This window comes from Bactrocera oleae, chromosome 6, assembly GCF_042242935.1.
Source record: "Bactrocera oleae isolate idBacOlea1 chromosome 6, idBacOlea1, whole genome shotgun sequence".
NCBI lineage: Eukaryota > Metazoa > Arthropoda > Insecta > Diptera > Tephritidae > Bactrocera > Bactrocera oleae.
The window spans coordinates 3,392,774-3,412,288 of NC_091540.1; the positions used below are offsets into that span (position 1 = coordinate 3,392,774).

General features: G+C 34.3%; 3 protein-coding genes across 4 annotated transcripts; all 3 read right to left on the minus strand.

Annotated features, from left to right (window-relative positions):
* Window positions 1-2,128: 2,128 nt before the first annotated feature.
* LOC106616334 (arylsulfatase B) lies at window positions 2,129-11,650 on the minus strand. 2 transcript variants are annotated; one of them, XM_014232949.3, is made up of 7 exons: window positions 11,493-11,650; window positions 6,727-7,003; window positions 6,510-6,669; window positions 5,681-5,907; window positions 5,284-5,545; window positions 4,520-4,677; window positions 2,129-4,456 (listed from the first exon to the last, which is right to left on the minus strand). In XM_014232949.3, the coding sequence occupies exons 2-7, from the start codon at window positions 6,847-6,849 to the stop codon at window positions 3,569-3,571; spliced, it is 1,818 nt and encodes a 605-aa protein (XP_014088424.2). In that variant the 5' UTR covers window positions 6,850-7,003; window positions 11,493-11,650; the 3' UTR covers window positions 2,129-3,568. The 2 variants fall into 2 exon arrangements, with proteins under 2 accessions (XP_014088424.2, XP_036214226.2); XM_036358333.2 differs by having other exon boundaries at window positions 11,455-11,568.
* A 1,240-nt stretch (window positions 11,651-12,890) lies between these two features.
* Window positions 12,891-16,596, minus strand: LOC106616335 (arylsulfatase B). The gene is made up of 7 exons (XM_014232951.3): window positions 16,005-16,596; window positions 15,161-15,320; window positions 14,861-15,087; window positions 14,532-14,790; window positions 13,909-14,066; window positions 13,083-13,836; window positions 12,891-13,030 (listed from the first exon to the last, which is right to left on the minus strand). Exons 1-7 carry the CDS (start codon window positions 16,146-16,148, stop codon window positions 12,951-12,953), a joined length of 1,782 nt encoding a protein of 593 aa, XP_014088426.2. The 5' UTR covers window positions 16,149-16,596; the 3' UTR covers window positions 12,891-12,950.
* Window positions 16,597-17,785: 1,189 nt separating this feature from the next.
* On the minus strand, window positions 17,786-19,504 carry LOC106616357 (battenin). Its single transcript, XM_014232978.3, has 5 exons — window positions 19,135-19,504; window positions 18,927-19,072; window positions 18,708-18,866; window positions 18,323-18,647; window positions 17,786-18,250 (listed from the first exon to the last, which is right to left on the minus strand). Exons 1-5 carry the CDS (start codon window positions 19,279-19,281, stop codon window positions 17,819-17,821), a joined length of 1,209 nt encoding a protein of 402 aa, XP_014088453.1. The 5' UTR covers window positions 19,282-19,504; the 3' UTR covers window positions 17,786-17,818.
* Between the last annotated feature and the right edge of the window lie 11 nt (window positions 19,505-19,515).

Genomic DNA, 19,515 nt, shown 5'->3' on the forward strand with positions numbered 1-19,515 from the left:
AGCTGACCGATAAAAATCAAGTTCTTGTAAGAAAACTAGAACCTGTGAAGAGTATTATAGCTTCGGTGCAGTCGAAGTTAACGTTTTTTTGTTTTAATCTCTTATTTTGTGACTGTAACTTAGGTTATGGCTGTAATGAAAAAAATTTAAAAACAAAAACTTCTCGCAGTTGCTTTCGTCGCAGAATACATTCGTTGAGGAATGCTGATAAATTGAGACTCCTCAGATTAAACATAAATTCGAGTGCGTTATGTAGACCCGAAAGTCGTGGGAAAAGCTACCGTAGTGGTTATCTCAGTTAATCTAAAGATTTCAATGTAAGGCTTGCAGCTTTCCAATTGTTTCTTTAAAAAAAAATTGTTGTGAGCAAAAATTTTAATTTATTGTAGAGGGTTCTAAAATCTTGGAAAATCGGAGACTTAAATTTCTGAAGAATAAAATAATAAGAAAAAAATTGCAACAACTAAAGGCATTTTGTAAATACCAAAAAAATTTGACCTGGACTGACAAGAAAACTACATTTACACGAATTTCAACACAAAGCTTTATTATCGCCTTCAAATCAATTTCTCATACACATGCTATAAGACTAGGCTGGGATGAGCTTCACTGCCCTCAACGAATTTTGATTTTTTCGGTTTCGGCTCAACCGCTAGATTGTTGGACAGTTTCGGCGGCATACCCATAAAACCATGTCGCGTTATCAGTAATAATGCATTCGACGAATGTGGGTTTCTCATTCAGTGTCAAGCATCTAAAAGAAAGGATTCTAGCTTTGATGGGCTTCATATGATGTTCAGATCTTCTGCTACCTCTTTGTTACCAACTCGATGATTTACATGCACTTTTTCTATAACTTTTTTGATGTTATCGTCTTCAAAAGTGGTGTTTGGACGACTCGCATGAGGGATGTTTTCGATGACTTCACGACCTTCATTGAATGCTTTGTGTCACTCAAATATATATATATTTTTTTTTTTTGGATAAAGTAGACTCCTTCTGCAAAATTTTCAAGGTTTTCGTATTGTAAACGAACAGCTGCTAATCGCCCACCAATTGAAATATGAAGATCAAACTTCTCGAAAATATAAAAAAAGGTAACACTGAAGCAATTTTTTTTTCGATATTGATTTGATCAGATGGTATTTCGAATTGTGTGTTATTTAGCGCCAATTTTCTGTATACTTAGTGCAACATGCATTTGCATTGCAATTAATAATTTTGTTTGTAAATATTTGATATTAATTCATGTGCTCATTTAATCGTATATTAAAACAAGTATTTTAATAAATTTCTTAGTTCTATAAATATATATTATATGTGTTTATTTGAGTATAGACCTGACTTGTATTTTGATATACAGACAATATACATATGAAACACATTCGAGCGGAAACTCAGCTTAACAATATAGTAAATGCTCATGTAAGTGTGCATCTAATATATAAAATCGTATTTAATTGAAAGTAATTAAATATATTTGCAAGTGAATTTAATCAGTGAATTTATTTAACTTATGAAATACGAGTAGGCATTATTATTGAACTTTTTTTTGGACTAAGCTAATTGTCTGTGTGTTAAATATAGAACTAGCAAAACTGCAAAATAAGTAAGAAAATCCAGTTTGGGTTTTAAATACGCGTAAAATCCCAAAGTAATGGTAATCGACAAGTTTTTGAATTGAAACTTAAGCTGTGACGTCACATCACTTGTTTGCGCTTAAACGCTTTTCAATGTCAACTTCGGGCTTTTCCTCTTTCAGTTCGCTGTAGTTGTGACAATTGCGGAGTAGAAAACAGCTGATTATGAAGTTTTTGGTATAAATTCAAAAAGTATATTAATTAGTTACATAATAATTTTTTTGCCACTTACATTATTTAGTGCTTACATTTTGATGTAAAAAAGGCAACATTCAACTTCAATAAATAATAAAAATATTTATCGAATTTCAAATCGAAATTATAGCAGCGAAATGCATTTTCCAATGTCGAGGCCTATTTTTCATATTTTAGGCAGAAAATGTTGTGAGAGCGAAATGAATACATACATTGTGTGTACTTTTACGTATATATAAGTGTTTAATAAATATCTGCTATTATAAAGATTACCTCAGTGTATAGAAATAGTATAGACTTGTAGCATATTATGTATTTATTTGCAATCAACAAATGAAGTTGTAAAGATAATAAAAGCGCATTGAGTTCTTAAGACTTTGGCGTACATGTTTATTTTTCATATTCAACATTTAATCAAAATATAATTATCAAGATCAAGTGCTAATTCACAATTATAAAGTGTGTTACTATAATCGAGTGTCTGGCAGCAATTGCATTGTAAATATTTGTTTATCTTTGTAATATGTCTGAATAGAATAGTTAATTTGTATGCCCTTACGGCTAAAAGCACAGACACCTTATAAAAATATAAATAGATTTGTATTTTTATGTATTTTGATTTATAACTAAGCACAACTGTATTGAGTTATATTTTTGTTCAAGAGTAATTTTCATAGTTTTCTATCAACTAAAATACACTGGGTGACTGAAAAATGTCAAAATTATGAAAAATGTTTAAACGCCTAGCATTTTGTCACCAAATGCCATAATCGCATTTTAAAGTGTGTTGAATTTTGCCTTAAGTTGATTTGAATTATTTTAGAAAAGATAATTAGAGATATAATTAATTTCAATTTTTGAATATCAACAATATAATTCAAAATTTGTTTAAAAGGTCAAAGTGAAATTTAATGACACTTAATCTTATTTTTCATAGTATACTTCTTTATTTTGTTAGATTTGGGTTGAATTATTTGTGTAAGTTCGAAAAAATTTATTCGAAAGTATTACTGTTCTGAATTATTGATATGATTTTAACAACTGGTGGTAAAGTTTTTTTATTTTCAATCTGTAGTAAAATAATAATTTATTTTGCTTGCTGTAATAATTTGTGGAATGAAAAATTTCCATGTTTTGTTTGTTTTTAATATACATTTTTTTAGAGTTTTAAAAAATATTTCTTTTTTCAATTCGAGGCTTGAGACAAATATATTTCTTGTTTGAAAACGATATAGCTATATAAATTTAAATATTTATTGCATTAACCTTACGTAAGAATATATATGTGTATATATCGCCTGTATATATATATAAATTTTATTGTTATAAAAAGTTTTTTAAATTTTCATACGTGGAAAATTTTTGGTTCGTTAAATTAAATTTTTCGTTAAATAATATTTTTTATTATTTATGCTCTGAAGAGGGTATATTAAAAAAATAACGTTTTTACTTGTTTTATTACTATTTTATCTACTTCAGGTGAGTAAAAATAAGAATTAATACTTTCTTCATTTATATATAAAAAAAACATATTTTTCATTTTGATCCACAATACTAAAGTTTAGTAATAAAGATGAATAATATGAAATATTTTACAATAATTAAAAGGCAAATATTTGCTGGAAAAAGTACATCTATCTCTTAAATAATGCAAACAAATTTTAATTTCTGTATAAATAGATATTTTATTTATTGTACATAAATTAATATTAGTTGACATATCTCGTTTACGTTTACAGCCTACAGGAATACTTTAAAAGGTTAATAACAAACACAGTGCCGAACGAAAGAGTCAACAACAAACCGCTCAGTCGTAAATTCGTCGCACTATCACCGTCATCGCCGTTGTGATCATCGTCCACACCATCTTGCACATCTTCCCACCACGTCCACTCCCCGTCGTATAGCCGTGGATCACATTTCGCATCTAACGGCTTATTATTCGTCGCATGTGCAGTCTCACGGAAGTGCGCAATGCGTTTAAGCAGCTCCTGCACCACCTTGCCATCACTCATCGTTTCGTATAAATTATTTTGCTCACATGGATCCACAGCAATATCGAAGAGACACGGCCCCAGCAGCGGTTCACATGCTACGCCCTGCGTTGCATTAGCAAGCATACAACTAATTGCTGCATCTTGACGCAATTTCGTTATGTTGACGACACCCGGTAGCGCCGTTTTCGCATTTATCTCGGATAAATGCTGCCACACTGTAGTGTTCATAATGAGCTCCTCATAATTGGCAGCACGTGGATCCACCTCCGCATTGCTGTCGTTGTGGCGGACACTAAGCCAGCCATCGTACTCGCCATCATCTGTGGTGCCATTGATAAATTTCCATTTACCTTTACCATATGAGACGTAATCGAAGATATCATCGATATTGTGTACAATCTCACGTTCCACAGCATCGTAACCATATTTGAGCGCAGACCAAAGATTCAAACCGTCGAGGTTCATTTGCTGTGTGTCGAGCTGTATGTTGGCCGCCGAAGCTAAGGTGGGTAACAGATCGCCAATGTAAAGCTGTTGTTTCCAAACGGTGCCTAAATTTTCCAGTAGCGGTGACCAAATCACGCCCGACGAGCGTATGCCACCCTCCCAGGGTGAGTTCTTTTGCTGTTCAGAAAAATGCAGGGTAAAATTTGTAAAATATAACTTGTGTCAACACTTTGTACTTACACCTCTGAGTGGATAATTGGAGGCGGTAGTAGCATGCAACCCCACCGTTGGTCCACCATTGTCGGATAAAAATAGTAGTATGGTATTATTGAGTATGCCTTTATTTGCGAGCGCATCTATTACGGCACCCACACTTTGATCAAGCTTGGAAACCATAGCTACAAATAAAATTATAAGAAAGTTTAAGTAGTTTTGTGGAATATATTTAGCATTCAATATTGTTCTGGAAGTGTAGTGATGTATTGCTGTGCTTCTCAAATACTCTAATACTACAGTTTTCAAACGGTATTCTTCATAGTCTAAATGCGGTTTTTGGAATCTCTTTCAAATACACAGATTGTTTTCAGCCTTAAGGTTATTTCTTGAACATATGAAACTAAATAAAAGGGTTGATCAGATATATTAATCTACTAATATATATATCCTCAAAATAAGTACTTTAATTTGAATTTTTGTTGTAGACAACTGATCTCCAGAAAGAAAGGTAAGGTGAGGTAACATCAATGTGAAGTTTTGTTCCCTTACAAGTGATCTTTCACCATATGTAGCTGTCTAAAATCATTACAAATCAAGACTCGGGGAATTTTAACATATGCGTTGCTTCAGCGGACATTACAATTTTGAGTTCTGGAGCTCAACAGAGCAATCGGGAACTAAAGAAATGCGTGAGAAGCCAACTCTAAACAACTATCTATATGATCTTCCAGGAGAATCGTTACATTTTTTACAACAAACATGAAATCATCGTCAAATTATCAACTTACCCGCATACGTTCGTCTGTCCCCATCTTTAATGTATGTAAATTTCTCAACTTCCTCTGGAGGCGCCTGTAATGGTGTGTCATCATTCCCAGCATGTGGTGCCAGTTGTGCAAGTAACAAAAACAATGGCTGTTTGGTCGCATCGTGTTTGCTTATCAGTTCGGTCGCCGCATCGGTGAGTAGATCGGTGATATAAGTGCCGATATATTCGCGCGACACAGCCAAGTTGTCACGGAAATCGTGACCGATTGATAAATTTTGAACCTATAGAAATATTTTTATTATTGTTGGTCAGTAATACGAGCAGTTTTTTAAATGCAAATATTTTGTATCCATATTTACATACAGACAAGATTTTCACCGAGTTTTGTTTTTTTAATTTAGAAATTTTGAACGCACCGTTGCATCCAACGTTTGATCGTAGTAATCAACGTAGGCACCTAAGTAGCCGAAGTGATGATGAAAGCCTCGTTTTGTGGGCGTGTACGCTTTACGTGACATACCCTGATGCCATTTGCCAATTATGCTAGTATAGTAGCCATGCTGTTTGAAGATCTGCGCCATTGTCGTCTCATTAAGCGGCAGACCCCAGGGTTCATAGTTCGGTATGATGTAATGTTGCATACCTGAAAGAAATCGATATATTTTTATTTGAATAAATATCGTAGATGAAGAGTTAGAGTTTAGTCATTAGAACAAATTATCTGTATATTTTTAGTCTGAGATACCTTTTTCATATAATTTCGACGAAGAGCTTCTTAAACTCAAATCGGAAAGTTCCCAAGAATCATCTAAACTTAATACCTCCTACCCAAACTGAACCAAACCTGCTCTTCTGGAAAACTGAACCGTCTTTAGACTTCACATTAATATCACAGATCTCCAAGTTAACTTGGACCTTAGATTTGACCGCCGCTATGGACTCGATTTGATATTTATTGTGCTTTTTTGACATCACAAGTTCGGAACCGTAAATGCTGCTAATATAGCGATTACTCTTTAGCTTAAGTTATCTACACGCTACGAATCCTATATACGGTGCGCTTTATAACCTAGTGGTATTATAATTTTTAAGATAACTACAGATAATGCTCCGATCGACTTTAGTGGGTTTTTAAGTAGCTTGACATATCGTAACGATTTAAAAATAAAATTCGTCAGATCTACACCCGGATTCTTCTAAAAGTGAATGATATAGCAGAAAAAAAATTGTTTTTCTCATACCAACCTGTATGAATTGGATATTTTCCCGTTAGTAGTGCTGATCTCGAAGGCGTACACATAGATGCTGTGTAAAGATTTTTCAGAATAATGCCACTATAAGCTAAAGCATCGATATTTGGTGTCAAAAATTTATTGGAGCCACGAAAGCTGACATCATCAACACCCTGAAAATTAACATATATATAAATTACGAAGATTTTAGTGAAGTAGTTAACACTCACCAGATCATCAGCCAATATAATTACAATATTGGGTTTGTCATTACTTTGTGCTGCCGTCAGCACATTGAAGCATAGCAATATAATTGTCAATGCTTGGCGAAAATTCCACATAATTTGATGCATTCTTAAGTATAAATTATCTACGTGATACCCGAGTTGCTAATCAATTTAATTGTATCGATTAGAGCTTACACTAAGTACAGCTTTCGGCAAGAGATCTTCAGATAATTTTAGTTTTCGCGCAAATCTCAAATCATTGCACATCAATTCCGTATACCTGGAATAGTAAAAAAAAATATTATTATATTATTAGTCAGTAGATTTGTCCTATACAATCAACGCTTAGGGGATTTAGTTTTTGAGATATTGATCTAAAATTTTTCTCCCTAAGTAGCTATTTATTTATCGGAAGCGTGGATATCGGGCCACTGAAACATAAAGCTGCCATACAAACTGGTCGATCAACCTCAAGTCCCTGTATGGAAAAAATTTTATTTGGCAAGGTACATTCATGAAATTTGGCATAGATTATGGTCAAAAGTAGCGCTATATCTTCGAAAAAGGTTTCAACAACTCCATTCCATAAATACCAAAACTCTTGAAATATTAATAAATTATTACAATAATATTTGTTTGTTTAAATTTGTAGTCGAACAATCAATTCATATTCCTAAGTACTTAAGTATAATACTACAAAACTTTATACTTGAAATAATAATTAGTGCATAGTACCTGTCTTCCACTCGGTGTCGTATCGAACAAACAACTGGTATAAGTCAGGTGCAATGGATCAATGAATTTTTCAGCAAAGGCTACTTCTATTTCTACAATTTTTGTGTTTGATTTAATTTTGGTTTTTCGGCAATTAAGTGGTCATAAATTCATAATAATAATATATCCTCTGCAGTTCAGTACTCCATTGGCATCCATATACCTAGTATTATGATTTTCGAACGAAATTTCTTAATACTTTTTTAGTGGATGAGAGAGGAAGCTGGTTCAAACGGGTTCAATGATCTACCTACTGTCGAATATATAAGTTGACTCTCCATCATAAATAATCGCGAAACTTAAGCTCAAATAGACCGAAAAATTCTCTCCAACAACGAATCATTTGTCTTTTATGGAGATGCGCCTGCAGTGCAGTCATGCTCCACGTCATCAGACTGTTGCAATTACCAACGATTAAAATTCGACTTTACATTGCAAGTAGCGCTTTTCAAATTAAGTATTTTCATAGAGACACAAATTGAAAGTCACTTCGTGACATGTGTAACTGTCTAATTCGAAGAACACTTCGAATAAGCTTTTGCACAATAACTCTGTAATTTGTCTAATCTTCACATTTGTGGGTGTCGATGCTCATTAAATAATTTGTTATGTCAAATTAGACAGCGTTTTTTTCCCGTTTGCATGCTGGCGTGTCTTAATTTACTTAACCGTATTTAATAGCGCCAATAAATTTCGAAATGTATACTCGTATGCATGTATTTATATAATATATCTAAATAAAAACACACACACATACTCGCTTATGACAAAATGAGTTCGAATGTAACTTTCAGTCATTCGGTAGAATTTGTTTGTCATTCACTTATTTGGAAGACAAATATTTTTAATTATTTTCAGATAAGAAATCGGTTAGTCAATTAGCTTAATAGCCGCTGTAATTTAGTTTTTAATATTTTTCAGTTGGTACTGATTAAATAAATCAATATATAATACTTTGTGCTTCGTTGCATTTCTGAGGATATCATTTTAGTTGACTTCAATCAAAATTGATAATTATTGTAAATAAATATTTAAAAATTAGGTTAGAGCAAAAATATCAATCGATTGGTTGTGAACTCGGCTAAGCGATCGATGATCTATTAGTGTAGTCTGCTATAGTAATGAGCTATGCTTAGACCAGTTTTGGCACTTAGCGTTGCCAGATGGAGTGCAGCTACGTAGTCCATGAGGAATAACCATCTTCTAGGATGCCAATGCAACGAATTTCAATAGGTTCTGTGGCCACACTTTCGATACTTCTCTCAGTGTCTCATACCGTGTGGCATCCAAATGCTTGAAGCGTTGCCTTGCCAATGCAGGACAAGTGCACAAGAGATGCTACATTGTTTCCCTGTATATCAATGACCAACAGACTGTGACCAGTGAATATACTAATGATGTTCCTACTTAAAAAGCTGCTTTATGCCTAATTCTGAACGTTATATCCCACCAACTCTGTCTTCTATTTACGCGCCATGATGATGCATTAATCTTGAGCCAAAATGATTTGAGCATCTCTCAAGTACTTTGAGCACTGTTAAGTCAATAAAATAGCAGAGAGAGCGACTTTTTTAAGCTGCCAACGATGCTCTGCTTAAAGGAAATTGTTATTTTGTTAAAAATCCAGATATAAATTTTGGTTATATTTTGTACCCGTCTGTATCTAAAACAAAACTAAACTGAGACATGGTAGGTCCTTTTAATCGAAAACGCTATACTTGTACATCTGACATATCAATGAATTAGATCAATTTCCGTAATTTTAAGATATACGATATATATTGTATTTAAATATTTGAGTTCACTGCAATTTTAGGAATTACTTATATATATATAGGTATATATACATATGCCAGCACGACCTCAAACAGCTGGGTTTCAAAGGGATGATATTCCACAAGACACCGATTTGCTTAATCGAAACGGACCCGTATTTATGATTGATCCAGCGCTGTAAATTTTTTTAAAATTTTTTGTAGAATATTCTCATTACAATAGCAATAAAAACCAGATCTACATCTTTTCCTTAAGAAAGTCAAAATTATAGTTTTTGTAACATCCCGTTTGATAACATCTTAAAGATGAAATAAGTGGACACACCAATTGGTGGAATATGGTAGAAATGTGATAAAAAAGTCCTTCGAATATAATCCATCTAATCTTTGATGACCAACGCAAAAAAGTATTTATGGGCTCACGTAAAGCCTACTTGTATCAGTTCTTGGCTGAGTCACATACAAGTAAGTGCACATATTTGTCTAACTTTCGCTAACTTGGCAGCTGTCTATTTTAGCGTTTTTCTCATAAAGTTCAAATAATTTCAAAAAGTCAAAAAATGGTTCAAGCTTTTCGCAAACATTTATATAGTATGTAGACGCGTCATTTATCTTTATCTACTTTAAATGCAAATTTATTTTAGTCACAAGCCGAAACATGCGCCAATCTTTGTTCTCTCACCGAATTTCCACTTGTGCTGACGACTATGTGGGCTTTGTGTAGCCGCTTAAGAACTTCAAATAAAAATTTTAATATACATATTTATCGCTTGTTTTTACCTTCTGCGCACTTTTTCACGTTTTTCACATTTTCGTTTAATGCTCAGAAATAAGAAGGTGAAAAAACAAAACATTTACTTTGAGTTGTGCCTCCGCATACGGCCGTCTGTAATTATTTGCTGACGTACATACCTAGTACATACAAACTATAACTAACTTTTTTTTAAATAACATATATATATGGACGTTTATATATTTGTATGTATGTAGATATGTAAGCATGTGTGTTTGTAAGCGCAAGCGTGTATTACAGATATCAGCTCATTTATCAAGCAATATCGGTTGGGTAATTAGAAAAAAATTGGTTAAAATACTAGCAGGTAGTTAAGATTATTTTAAAGTAGTTTTTTTCATTGCTTATCAAAAAATTGTTTAGATCGGACTATTGTAGCAAATAGCTGCCATAAAAACTGAACTATCAAAATAAAAAAAAAACGATATGTTTATACCCTTTTATATTATGAAAAATGCACCTGTGAAGGGTATTTTAATTTCGGTGCAGCCAAAATCAACTTATCTTATTTTAATATTATTTTTTCTCAGAATGTTTTTATGTTGAGTTTTTTTATTTATAAGTTATTTTTACTCAGACTCATTTCCTTTTTAAACATTTTTTTATTGAATTTTTACATATTTTTTACTTAATTTTTTGTATTAAGAATTTTTTGGTCTTACTTAACTTTTTCTAAATAATTTGTTTTTTTAATTTTCTCCTTATTTGTTTATATTTTTTTATTTTTATACTTTTTTTACATACGATTCTTTTTAATGATTTTGTTTACACTTATTCGGACTAGTTTCAAGTCTTTATTATAGTGCTTCATTCGCTGGCGTTTAGGTAGCTAGCAATTTACTTTGATTTTCAGCTTAATTTATTTTAACTCATTTATCTTATATTTTAGTGTAGTTTTAGTTATTTAATACAATCAGCTATTTTGTTATTGTTGTTGTTTTTTATCGACAACCACCGACTTACTTCGCTGATTTATGCACTTGAATGGCTGAATTGTCATATTCTCACACACATCGCACGGTTCGACGTAGATAATGATCGTTTTAATGTGGCTTCAGAACAAACAATAGCCAGTCAATGGACCATGAAGCGGTGGGAGAATTTAAGTATGCGCTTAAAACACTGATACTTCCGAAAAATGTGTTGAATAAGCAATTGAAAATGCTTATTTTGTAGCAAACAACTATTTAAGTAATTAGTTTCACACATTTCAAAGAAGAGGAGGCAAAGTTTTGGAACAGATATGACAAAAAACAAAATATACGATTATATTTACAGAAAATAATAAAATTTTTTCAAAATTCAACTGAACTGCAATTTTTTAAACACAACTTAATTTTTGAAAAAAATAACAAGCATTCTAGCACCCACAATTCAATCGAAAAATACCTCAAACACCCGTACAAGTATTTCTGTCTGCCACTTACGAACAAACTTTAACGCCTGCTGTAGTATAGCACTATCCAAACCGTTTCGTTACGCTGAGCGCGGTTAACTAACTCAATTGCTTGTTCAGCATTTTAATTTAATCATCAGTAAACACAAGCAAAATCTGCATAAATAAATTATACGCTGATATATTGTTTTTGTTTTTTTTTTTGAATAGAGTTACTTCGCGGAGATTTAGTCAAGCTCGCGCACTACAACCGACCGTTATTAGTCGATAAGTGCAACTTTAACTACCGTAAACAGAGAGCGAGCGAGTTGGATAGAGAGAGAAATAATAGCTAAGCGCTTTAGTGATTGAGCGGTAGAGAGAGACTGCATTTATAAAGTTTATCCAGAGACTAGCGAGCTTATTCAGCGACTGGGGAAGTAATTGTGTGCGCATTTTCCTGATCATTTTATTTATGCAATAGTTAGTGTTTTTGGACAAAATTTTGCCTCTACAAAAATAACAACACTACTTTAAATTACTATATGCATAGAAATTGTAGGGTTTTAAGGTTGGACCAAAGTACACTCCAGATTGAACACCAATCTACATCTTCTTCCGCGATAACCTTATTAATTATATAGATATACATGCCCGTACATATAATATATATCCGTTTGTATAGCGACCTGAACATCAAGCCACGATCCCAAGTATACTAGATCCACGTTCAAATCACTCAATTAAGGCACCAACCAAGGTTTTCACATCACTATAGGATATAGTTTTACCCAAGAATATTACTCTATTAGAAACAACCTTTTGCTGAGAGTTATATTTTAAGGAGTTTCTGGCTGAACACTTCGCTAATTATTTCGCGATTAATATGAAAGATGTTCATTGTGGTGCCATATATACAAAATGGAAGAAACTTATTTATCGACAAGTCCGAACACATATGATAGTGAGTAATTCATTGTCGGTTGGTGGAACTACATAGTACCTGTGTCTCTCTCAAGGTCTAGAAATTAATGTTCATGGAATGAATTGGAAGTTCAAGCTCCTCCACTCGAGGTGTACTTCATTATACTCTGAACAGGATACACATATTAAGTTTGCCACGAAGCTTGTAAGACTCAGAAGAGAACTTCGGAGACCCTATACAATATATATATATAATATATTAATGATCAGCATGACTAGAACAGTCGATTTAGACATGTTCGTCTGTATATACGCAAACTAGTCGCTCACTTTTTGTGGAATCGATCTGAGATTTTACACACGTCTTTTTCTCCTTAAGAAGCTGCTCATTTGTTGGAACCGACTATAGGATATAGCTTTCATACAAACTGCTCGATCCGGTCGTATCCGACAAAGTATTTTAAAAGTTATATTCCAAAGTAACCTAAGTTTGAAATCCATCAAAGACTGTTAACTGATGAAGTAGTAGTTTTAACATTAATATTTATTGTATCAACGATTTTTTCAACAAAACCTATTTCCTGCTTTAAGTATGCTCCACTTTTATGCCCTCTACTGAAGTAGCAGTTTCGCAGGGCATACCATAGAGACCGCAAACGAAAAACTCTGCAAAACAATTAAAATTATTAAACTGTACCTACAGGTGACCGCAACTTACCCTCACTGGCGGTATCTTCCAAAAAGTTAGACCACACGCAGCGATGACGTGAAGGGCTATACTCAAAGCTACCTCTACGATTAGCCAACGGCATAGCGCTACTTCTATATTGTCGTACGCTTCTACGCATGCGTTTCAATATTTTTTTATACTCATTTAACGGAGCTAAATTATTACGTTCACATGGATCAACAGCCACATTGTAGAGACATTCTTCCCACAACGGATTGCAGCTGCGTTGTACGCCATTGCCACAGTCTACCGTGGCCTCATTACGCAGCTGATTGACAAGTTCTCGCTGCAATTCATTTTCGTCATATCTTTGCAATACCTGCGCGGTACTTGAGTTCTTCACGGCTGCAAAGTAATCGACGCTTCTCGGATCCGTATCGTATAGTTCACGATAGGTCAGCACATTATTGAAACGTCCGGCTGATGTTGTGCCATTCACATACTTCCAATCGCCTTGCAGTAAAGCAGCAACATGCCACACATCGTCGAGGTAATGCACTATTTCGCGGGTGTAATTTTCAGGCTTTACATTATTTGTTGCGGCGCTAAATGCTGGCCATAAGTTCAGACCATCCAAATGCAACGCTGTTTGATTAAGCGGTATATTGGCGGCAGCGGCTAAAGTGGGTAACCAATCACCTATATAGATGGTTGGGCGAAAGAGTGAACGACGTTGCGGAATTAGCGGACTCCAAATGGCGCCAGCAACGCGTACGCCACCCTCCCATGCTGTATTCTTTTGCTGTGAAGTAAGACATAAGCAGGCTTAAGTAATATTAATTGTTTTTGAAGGCAGACATTTTTATATCCATACCCCTTTGAAAGGCCAGTTCGATGCTGAGTTTGCGAAAAGATCAACTGAAGGTCCACCATTGTCCGATTGAAATATTACTATAGAATTTTTAACCATATTGGCTTCTTCAAGTGCGCTTATTACACGACCAACGCTCTGATCCAGTTGTGAGACCATTGCTGTGGAGAGATAAATATAAATTGTTAAAGGAGGCTTCCAAAAAATGGTATACCGATATCGGGACTAAAGTTTCCTTTAAATATAACATTCAAAAAGTGTAACCACAACTGTCGTATGGAAAGGATCTTTAGTAATCTCTAGTAAAGAAACCGCAGGTAGAGGGTATAACTCAGATAATATTTTTAAATAACAGAACTCTGTATGCTTTCGTCGGTTTGTACTCTAGTTACAAGATGTTGCTGCTTCGTCTTGAAAGCTGTTAATTTATTTGGAGTTCGGAGAACCACATATATTTCTAAAAATAATTGCAAGTGTCTAACCGATTTTTCCAAAATCAGAACTATTTTGTATTTTAAATAAGTATTTGATTATTTGTACCCTCAAAACATATGCTTAAATATTTTTCCAACAAAAAAGAGTAACTCAAACGATTGCGAAATAGATATAAAAAAAACTGCACTCACCTGCATATTTGCGCCTATTTGGATCTTTAATGTAGCTGAAGTTTTCAATATCTTCCTTCGGCGCCTGCAACGGCTCATTAACGTTACCAGCATGCACTGCCAAGTGACTCAGCAAGAGAAAAAGTGGCTTCGTGTTATTATTCGCGAGTATTATACGCTCAGCTTCACTGGTGAGTAGATCTGTCATATAAACACCGCGATCGGCGCATTCAAGCTCCAAATTGCGATAGAAGTCATAGCCCATCGAGTAGTGCGGCAGCTTGCAAAGTAAGCAGACAGTGAAAATTAAATAAATTTTTATTAATAATACATATGACAACTAAACTTACCGGCATTTGGCTGCGTCGCTGATAGTAATCAATAAAGCCACCCCAATAGCCATAGTGATTGTCGAAGCCTCTATAAGTCGGCGTGTATTCGCGTTTTGCAAAACCCAAATGCCATTTACCCACCAGATGGGTGGAGTAGTCAGCTTTTTGGAAAATTTCTGGCATAAGTGTTAAATTCGTTGGCAAACCCCATGGTTCCTCGTTGCTTATAACAAAGTGTTGTGTGCCTGTAAAGTCAAAATAAGCGTGTTAAATTCAAATGGTAATGAAAATTGAATTGTTGAAAAAGTATTTAGCAACCTGTGTGTATCGGGTAACGTCCGGTCATTAGCGCACCACGCGATGGCGTGCATATTGCCGGCGTATATAAGCGTTCCAGGATTTTGCCATGATAGGCGAGTGCATCGATATTCGGTGTGAGAAATTCGTTCGAGCCGTGGAAACTGACATCTTCGAAACCCTGAGAGGAGTAAAAGAACAGTTTTAGTTGAAGGCAGAGAGTTTACTGATATGTTTCTGATGTTCACACAAGGAGGCTACACTTAAATTTTATACGAGTAAATTCTGATATGAAAATGTATAATCAATTGTATACATATATATCAATATCGGACCACCAAGTCATATAGCTGCCATACAAACTGAACGATCAAAGTCAAGTCGTTGTTTGGAAATGGTTTTTATTTGCCAAGTTTGCCAAGATATCTTCACAAAATTTGGCGTCGGTTATTATTCAAGGCAGCGCTACAATCTCCGACTAATTTTTTTTAGATCGACCATACAAACTGAACGATAAAAGTTAAGTTCTTGCATGAAAATTTTTTTGTGAATTGTATTCTATCTTCGGGGAAACCGAAGTCAACGATATTTTTTGGTATTTCTGTATTTTTAACGCGATATCTTTCCTCTTTTAGTAAAGTTTGATCTCTGTGATAAGTTTTCTGATTTGTTATTTCTTACCATTATAATTTTAAACCAAAATTTATCTCGTAGCAACTAATGGATGTATTCTAATACTTCTCTAAAAAGACTACACGGTAATTTGATAGACTATAACGGCTTTTTTATATTCTCACTAAGCACTATTTCCTTAACACAAACTACCGTAGATTTTGGTTCAGTGAAACTTAACTTAAATACTTACTAAATCATCGGCTAGTATGAAAATAATATGCGGCTTCTCTCCATTTTGCTCCACAGTACTATCAGCAGCAACAACCTGGTAATTGATAAAACCGAAGCCGACAAATGCGTAACTCAGTAAGCAACTCAACATGTAACACAACATAACAATTTCGCTATCAAACAAGAGTCTACCGGTGACGTATGCGTTCAGAGTGTTAAATTTAGAATTTCAGTGATCTAATTATGATTTACAAATTGTTTCTTTTTGTTTGTTTTGATGCTGCTACTATGTAAGTTCATTCACCAGTTTGGCACGTCGAAGTCACTTTGCGTTGCTGCTTACTCAATTACGACTGATTCGTTGATATAATCGAATTTTAATACAAAGCGTTGGCTGTGAGCGCTGCGTTCTGCGACACGAAAGCTTACCACTGAGAGTAATTTTTTATATTTTGAGTTGTCTGTTTGTCCACTTGAGTGTTATTTATTTCAATTAGATGACAATAGGCAGAGATCAATTCGCTTGAGTGAAATATCGCTCAAACTCAATAAAAACGGAGACATAAGTGGAGTTTTTTTTTTGAAATTCGCACAGTTTTGTATAGTTTTTATCAAATATTTGTTATCATCTCATTAAGTAGAGCAATAAGAAAATGTTAGAGATAAGTACATAAACTATGAAAATCAGAAAACAGAAATGTGAAAACACTGTTTTGAACAAAATTTGGCTGGCTTCCTAACAGACTTCAGAAGTCATTTTATACAAAACGCGCACGCGAAGATGCTTAGGATTTGATGCACTGAAACCAGGTAGGCCACGGTGTTTTAATGTTAAATTGAGTTCAGATACTTATTTGTGGGGAACCGACGACAAATATTTTCAGGTAAGTCAGCGCTTGAAGTAAATCGATTTATTTTTTTTTACCTTACCTTAAGTAGTTCATTACATACCTAGTCCAACAAAATTTGATTTTTTTAACCTTGAAATTATATTTATTTTATATTTATAGGCACATTCTTCATTCATTTGTACTATCTATCTTTAACTGAATTCAGTAAAAAATTAAAAAAAAACGTTAACCTTGGCTGCACTGAATATGTCAGCTATCTGCTTCAGTGGTCTGATAATGACGATTCCACGCAATGAGTAGTGGAATTCTTTGAATGAAAAAGACGCTTACAACTTTCAGACCGATATCTCCGAAATTGAGAAAATACTTTGCATATAAGCATTTTATAGGACCGACCCAAAAGAAAAGGGTGTAGCTAACTTCGTCGCAAACTTTATATACTCTATTCAGAGTATAGTAAAACTACTTGAGTTATATGAAGCCACTTTTTTCTATATAACAAATAATCTACATAATCTCTGTACATTGCAACTGTCGGCAATTTCATTTATTAAACTGGCTGTGAGTGAAATTTGCTTTCAGAACTAAATATTTTATACTTTTAATGGGGTTTCGAAAAGTCTCAAAATCAGGAGGTTTATTGGAAAAAAATGCAATATAATAAAATATGTTTCTAACTGGTTAAAATATTTCTTCACTAAACATCATTTCTATGATATTTTATTACCACACTAAGTTCGAAACATTTTGTAAAAAATAATTCAATGGTGCAAGGGCTTAATAAATTGTATACATTCAGCAGGATAGCTATCCTAAAAGTACATCTATAAGTATGGCTAAAAGTATATCTAAAAGTATGTCTAAAAGTATATCTAAAATTATACCTAAAAGTATCTTTAAACACTGATATTTATGGTACACTTTTAACACAGAATAAAACTGCACCACATTCTATAATAGTATATATTTGGAGAATTGACCATTACCAGCTATGTCTTTCACGCACATCAATATCACAAATTAGATTATGCACGGGAATAGCGAGCATACCAGCGGCTATAATGCCATACGAGTCTGCTTGAGCCACCATGCCGATGGCATATTGACGCCGTTCGGGTGGTACCACTTTAGACATGTGATAGAAGGTATTCACATAAGCGCCACCGCCAAGCAAACCCTCCCACAGTACAAACAAAATTATCAACCAAAAGCTGGGTGTAAAAAAGATAATCGCTTCCAATGTGAAGATCACGGCATTGATGCATTGTAAAATCGCCATTGGCCAGATGAGGGTGAAGTGTATTATATTGACGGAAGAGCGTGAAATAAATACGCCGATTTGATAAACGGTGCTAATCCAGCGATATTGAGTTGGTGGTGAGATGAACATATTCTCGAAATACACTAACTCGTACTGGAAATAGAAGAGATTGAAATCAGAATTTAAGAGTTAGAAAAAATTATAAAATAAAAATAAATTACGGACCAAACCCATATTGATGAAGTACTCAGCAAAATAGACCAAAGAGAGTGGCAGAAAGAATGGCAGCAAGTTCTTGAAGAAGTATATCATCTTCTCCTTTACTGTAAGCACATCTTGTGGCACCATTTCCGCTGACTCGGTGCGCACAATCGCCTCTTTTGGATGTCGCAGTAATAACCAAAACGTCAAAGCCTCCAAAGTGGGCACATACAGAAATACTAGCATAGCTTGTTGTGGTGTCAATTTCAAATCAATGAGCACCGTATAAGATAGAGCGCCGATTATGCCTGCGCCACCAGTTCCAGATGACCAAGTCGAAACCACATCTCTTGTAAATACGTACATAGCTATTATATTCAAATGTAAAGCTAATAATCGTCCTACCCACTTATTAAAACTGGATGAGTAGGCCAGTAGCGTGCTCTCGCCAATACCACAACTGGCCGAGGTGAATATTATACCGAGAAAAGCCAACCATTCGACTTTTGCTAGAGCGACTGTTATGAAACTGAATACCGTTAAGCAGACAGCAAGACCCATGCGCGCACTATTATTTGATATAATATATAGAAATTTCCAACACATATATTTTATATCATGCACTCACTCGACCCTGAAGGGCATAAATGGTGCCAGAAACTTCACCAAAAATGATGGTATTATGTCAGCCAGTAGTACTGCGCTGGTGGACATCTTATTGCAACGCCGTTGTGTGCTGTTCGCTGCTAACTCCAGTACTTTACTTGCTTGAGTCTGGAAAGTGTGCATTTTGAAAAGTTACGACCGAAATATTTTTTAGTCGTAATGAAACTAACCTCACTTTCAAAAGCTGAAATAATATCATGTGCCGCGGTCAGCATCACAACATAACCGTAGTTATTGCATAAACCTAATAACCAATAGGCGACGAGATCACGCCATAGTCCATTGTCTTTCGTTGAAGTTGGCACTGCGTCGGCCATGTTTATTTGGAATTATATTATATTACTGCGCGTTAAATCAGTTTTGTAGAGGTTTCGAGGTAATCTTGAGACTTTCACTTCTTATAAACTTTCGAAATTTTTCGTTTCTCAAAGAAATTCGTTGAAAATTTAGAAAAAAGATAAATTTCTTTAATTTTTATTATTCACGTTTGACTTTTTTCTTTAAATTTATTTCATTTTATTGTTTCTATCAGACTCGTAAGATTGGAAAGT

What these genes read in the sequence shown, in the direction of transcription:
- LOC106616334 (XM_014232949.3), bottom strand. Translation starts at nt 6,849, where the DNA reads ATGCATCAAATTATGTGGAATTTTCGCCAAGCATTGACAATTATATTG. An exon ending in ATCAAACGTTGGATGCAACG is followed by an intron (nt 5,546 to 5,680) that starts GTGCGTTCAAAA and finishes ATATTTCTATAG; the next exon opens with GTTCAAAATTTATCAATCGG. An exon ending in CCAATTATCCACTCAGAGGT is followed by an intron (nt 4,457 to 4,519) that starts GTAAGTACAAAG and finishes TTTTCTGAACAG; the next exon opens with CAAAAGAACTCACCCTGGGA.
- LOC106616357 (XM_014232978.3), bottom strand. Translation starts at nt 19,281, where the DNA reads ATGGCCGACGCAGTGCCAACTTCAACGAAAGACAATGGACTATGGCGT. An exon ending in TTTCAGCTTTTGAAAGTGAG is followed by an intron (nt 19,073 to 19,134) that starts GTTAGTTTCATT and finishes CACACTTTCCAG; the next exon opens with ACTCAAGCAAGTAAAGTACT. An exon ending in ACTTCATCAATATGGGTTTG is followed by an intron (nt 18,251 to 18,322) that starts GTCCGTAATTTA and finishes TTCTATTTCCAG; the next exon opens with TACGAGTTAGTGTATTTCGA.
- LOC106616335 (XM_014232951.3), bottom strand. Translation starts at nt 16,148, where the DNA reads ATGTTGTGTTACATGTTGAGTTGCTTACTGAGTTACGCATTTGTCGGC. An exon ending in AAATAGGCGCAAATATGCAG is followed by an intron (nt 14,067 to 14,531) that starts GTGAGTGCAGTT and finishes ATCTCTCCACAG; the next exon opens with CAATGGTCTCACAACTGGAT. An exon ending in GGAAGATACCGCCAGTGAGG is followed by an intron (nt 13,031 to 13,082) that starts GTAAGTTGCGGT and finishes ATTGTTTTGCAG; the next exon opens with AGTTTTTCGTTTGCGGTCTC.